The 4,053-nt window shown below is 60.7% G+C and overlaps 1 protein-coding gene across 2 annotated transcripts in view; it reads left to right on the forward strand.

The window, feature by feature from the left end:
* UCKL1 (uridine-cytidine kinase 1 like 1) overlaps positions 1-4,053 on the forward strand; it is a 14,923-nt gene continuing 10,870 nt past the window's right edge. For both annotated transcript variants that reach the window (XM_004370154.2, XM_023741487.1), the window contains exon 1: positions 1-116. In XM_004370154.2, coding sequence (XP_004370211.1) covers positions 1-116 — 116 coding nt within the window. The remainder of the gene's footprint in view (positions 117-4,053) is intronic.

The following is a 4,053-nucleotide window of genomic DNA, read 5'->3' on the forward strand; positions in this document are numbered from 1 at the left end:
ATGGCTGCACCCCCGGCTTTAGCGTCTGCCACCCCCTCGGCGCCGCCGCCGCCCACTGCGGATCGAGACCCGCCCGACCAGCCAGGGGAGAAGAGCGACACTGCACGCGAGGACTGGTAGGCGAGGGCGCGCCCGAGGGAGACTGGGGTCCGCGCACGCTCCCTCTCCCACGGTGGGAGCGGGAAGGAGGGGCGGGGGAGACCACGTCAGCAGGAGCCCCCGCCTCGCGTGATGTAGGTTCCTATTCTGTGGCCCAGCCCCCACTAGCCTTGGTCCAAGCATTCAACCCCGGCCCAGCCCCTTCCTCCTTCCTTTAACTTCCCTTTCCAAGGGGTCTTGGCACTGCACTCTTCCGGATCTGGAAACGAGCTTCCTTCCTTCTCGTGCACACGGTGATGTCATTACACACACCGCGCGCGCGCGCGGGAGGCAGTGGAGACAAAGACAAGATGAAGCTGTGTTGAACTTGGTCTCTCCTAACTGGAAGTGTGCCTCCCCAGCCCCTCCACAGTGCTCCCAGGCGCCCAACCCGAGAGAAAGTCTGAGTGCGCAGATGAGACCAGCATCCTCCACCCAGATGAGGAGCAGAAAGGGGGCTGTGGCTGGGGCCTGCGCATGGGGCCAAAGGGCATGGGCCTCGCCCAGGCCCCCAGGCGTCTAAAGAGGCTCAGCCCCCCCCTCCCCCGCGAATTGACCTTGGGTTCTGTCTTGGGTAGATGAGGTACCTGGCAGAGTGTGAGTCCACGAGTCAGGCCTGCCCCGCATTTTTGGGGACAGCGTTGTGCCCAGTGCCTTGTCATTACCCCGTCTGGTGTGGGTAACCCTCGAGGCTCTGGGGGGCTTGGTGAGAATGTGAAGAGGAGTGTGATGAGGGAGAAGCTCCTCTGACCGGGTGTCACCAGTGCTGCGTCGGGGACAAGGAAATGGCTAGGAGGAAGTGTTCTCCGGCTGGGGCCTTTGAACCTTGGCCACCAGGGGGCGGAGGCTGGCCATGCTGGGGCTGGTGGAGGCCCCTGGGCCTGTCTCCTTCCAGGTCTGCAACCTGTCCCCTGGGGGTTGCAGGAAGGAAAACCCAGCCTGCTCAAGCACCTCTGCCCAAGGCCTCAACACCATGCACCTGGCCCCTGCGGGGTCCTGGGAGCGGGGGGGCTGCCAGAGGAGCTGGGCACTGACTAGGGGAGAGCGCTTGGACAAGGCACCCTAAGGGACAGTTCTCCGGAACCACTGCTTGCAGAGAGCCTTTCCCTGGCCCCAGGGGAGCGCCTCTCCCTCCGGGTGCACACCTCCGGGGCAGAGGCCAGGAGCCTGGTGCTGGATAGAAGGGCCTCTTCTCCCCTTTGGGGTGGAGGGTGGCTTAGGTCTGACAGGAACTGAGCTTGTGACCCCGCTGGTTCCAAAGTTCTTTATTTAACTCAAGATCAGGAAGGGGGAGACGAGGTGAACCATGAAGGCTCTGGGGAACAGCCCCCTGACAACACAGATGTCTGCAGCCCCGTTGGGGTCCGCTCTGCTCAGACAGGTCCCACACGGGTGGCCCTCGGGTCCTGCAGCCCGCGGAGGCGGACACTGTTCTCATTTCTCTTTGGAGAAGGGCCTGGAAACATGCCAGTTTTAAACGGAAGCTTAGACCACAGCTCTCTCTTCCTCCAAAGTCCCACGCGACCTGCCTGGAGCCTCTCTGGGTTTCTGAGGGGAATTTCTTGCGCTTTTTTTCCTGCTGTTCTTGCCCTCGAGGCTTCCTCTGTTCCACTCAACCCAGTCCCTGTGCTGCTGGCCTCTGCCCAGAGCACCTTCAGCGTCGCAGAGCGGCCTCCCTGGTTGCCGCACACTCCACCCGCTCTGGACTTTCCTCTTGAGTCCTCCTGGCCGCTGGCATCGGTGTGGTCTGTCCACCTTGCCCCTTGCTTATTGTGGCCCGCCCCCTCAGCACGTCACTGTGAGGACAGGACCCGCCCAGCCTGCCCACGCTCTCACCAAGGACCCCATGCTGCTGGGCTTGCTGGCACTCTGTAAACCTGAGCAGAAGGAGCAACTCGTGTGCCTTCTGGGTGGGTGGGGCCGGGTGGCAGATGTGGAGCCTACCCCAGGGCACAGTGGAGGATGCTCAATGGGATGCTGTTGGGAACCCCCAGGTCTCTGCAGTATTTCAGCCCTTTAGCGCCTTGGGAACCCATGTTCTCCCTGGGAGCAGCTGCCCTGATGCTCTACACTCGGCTCCTGAGCCAGTGTCAGACCCCATGACGGCAGCTTCCCCGTCCTTCCTGTTCTCGTTGTTGTACTCATTTAACAAATAGTGGGGTGACAGCATGGGTGGAGGCCTGGGTACAGCCTGGGGAGCGAGCCACCAGACAGGACTTGAAGCCTTTCCCCACGTGTCGTGAGCATTGTCTTAGGGATTAGCCACGCACGCAACTGTGGTTTTGAACTCCGTAAAATACTCAAGCAGTCCCTGCTTCTCTCTAGTTTCGGGCACCGCAGACAGTGCAGTGGTGAGCGGCTGGGCCTGGATCTCTGTGCACGACCGTGCCATTTCTTTAAGGCCATGGCTCATGGAGGCCTCGCTGCACGTGAGGCACATTAGTGCAGTGTGTATCTGGGCCTCACGTCCCAGCATACCGGTGGGGAAATCAAGGTGGACGTGAAGCTGCTCAGGGGTGGAGGTGGAGGGGAGCTGAGTCAGACAGGCATGTGAAGAAGGTGCCCGGGCGCCTTCAAGCTACCTTGACAGCCCTGCACACCTGAGATAGGAGGCTTTCCCATGACCAGGCAGGCAGGTGACTAGAGGGTTGTCCAAACAGCTGCCCGTCCCAGCACTATCGGTCAGAGCAGGTGGCTCTCGGCATTTCCTGGCACACTGCAGGTTGAGAAGTGCTGGTTTGTGGAGCTGGCTCCCTAAAGCCGGGAGGCAGGCAATGTGGGGGCCTGCGCGGGGTGCTGGGCCACCCTGCATGGGCTGTGGGCAGGGCAGTGTCAGCAGCTGCATGCCTAGCGCCTGCCTCTTTTCCAGTCAAGCCGTGTTGCTGCCTCTCTCAGCCCCAGCCCTGGTCAGCTAAGGCCCCCAGTACCCACTGGTCTCACCAGCCTGATCCTCTATGCTGCCTGCACAGCACTGGCCAGTAAGCTAGTCACTGGGAACCCTGCTCTGCACCTGCCACACCCACTTCTGCCTCCCTGAGCAGGGCACTCTTCCCCTCTGCCCAGGCAAGGGTGGAAGAGGCCACCCTGGATCGGTACCAGCAGGGAAATACTGCTGTGGTGCAGGTGGGCTGGTCCTGTTGCCAGGTACCCCCAGGTGGCACACAGACACACCAACAGTTACCTAGGCAGCCAGGAGAGGCTGCCACTGCTCCTGGGAGGGACCTCCCCTCAGGTGTGTAGACCCCTGGGTGTGTGAACCCTTCAGGTATGTGAACCCTCCTTCAGGTGTATGAACCTCCCATCAGGTGTGTATAAACCCCCCTTGGGTGTATGTTCATCCCCGTGAGGTGTGTGAACCTCCCACTGGGTTTGTGAACCTGCCTCAGGTGTGTGAACCCCACTCAGGTGTGTGGAAACCTACCCATGTTTGAACCCCCTTCAGTTGTGTGAACCCCCTCAGGTGTGTGTTAGCCCCTCTCAGGTGTGTGTGAACCCCACAGGTGTGTGAACCCCCATAGGATTTGTGAATCCCCCTCAGGTGTGTGAGTCTCCCTCAGATGTGTGAGCCCCACAGATGTGCGAGCCTCTCAGGTGTGTGAACCCCCCTCAGGTGTGTGAACCCCCATAGGATTTGTGAACCCCCCTCAGGTGTGTGCGAACCTCCCTCAGGTGTGTGAACTCCCATAGCATTTGTGAATCCTCCTCAGGTGTATGTGAACCTCCGTAGGATTTGTGACCCCCCCTCAGGCATGTGAACCCCCCTCGGGTGTGTGAACTCCCTCAGGTATACATGAACCCCTGTAGGATTTGTGAACCCCCGTCAAGTATGTGAACTCCCCCACAGGTGTGTGAACCCCCCTCAGATGTGTGAACCCCCGTAGGATTTGTGAACCCCCTCAGGTGTGTGTGAACCCC

This window comes from Trichechus manatus, unplaced genomic scaffold, assembly GCF_000243295.1.
Source record: "Trichechus manatus latirostris isolate Lorelei unplaced genomic scaffold, TriManLat1.0 scaffold00008, whole genome shotgun sequence".
In the NCBI taxonomy this organism is placed as follows: Eukaryota; Metazoa; Chordata; class Mammalia; order Sirenia; family Trichechidae; genus Trichechus; species Trichechus manatus.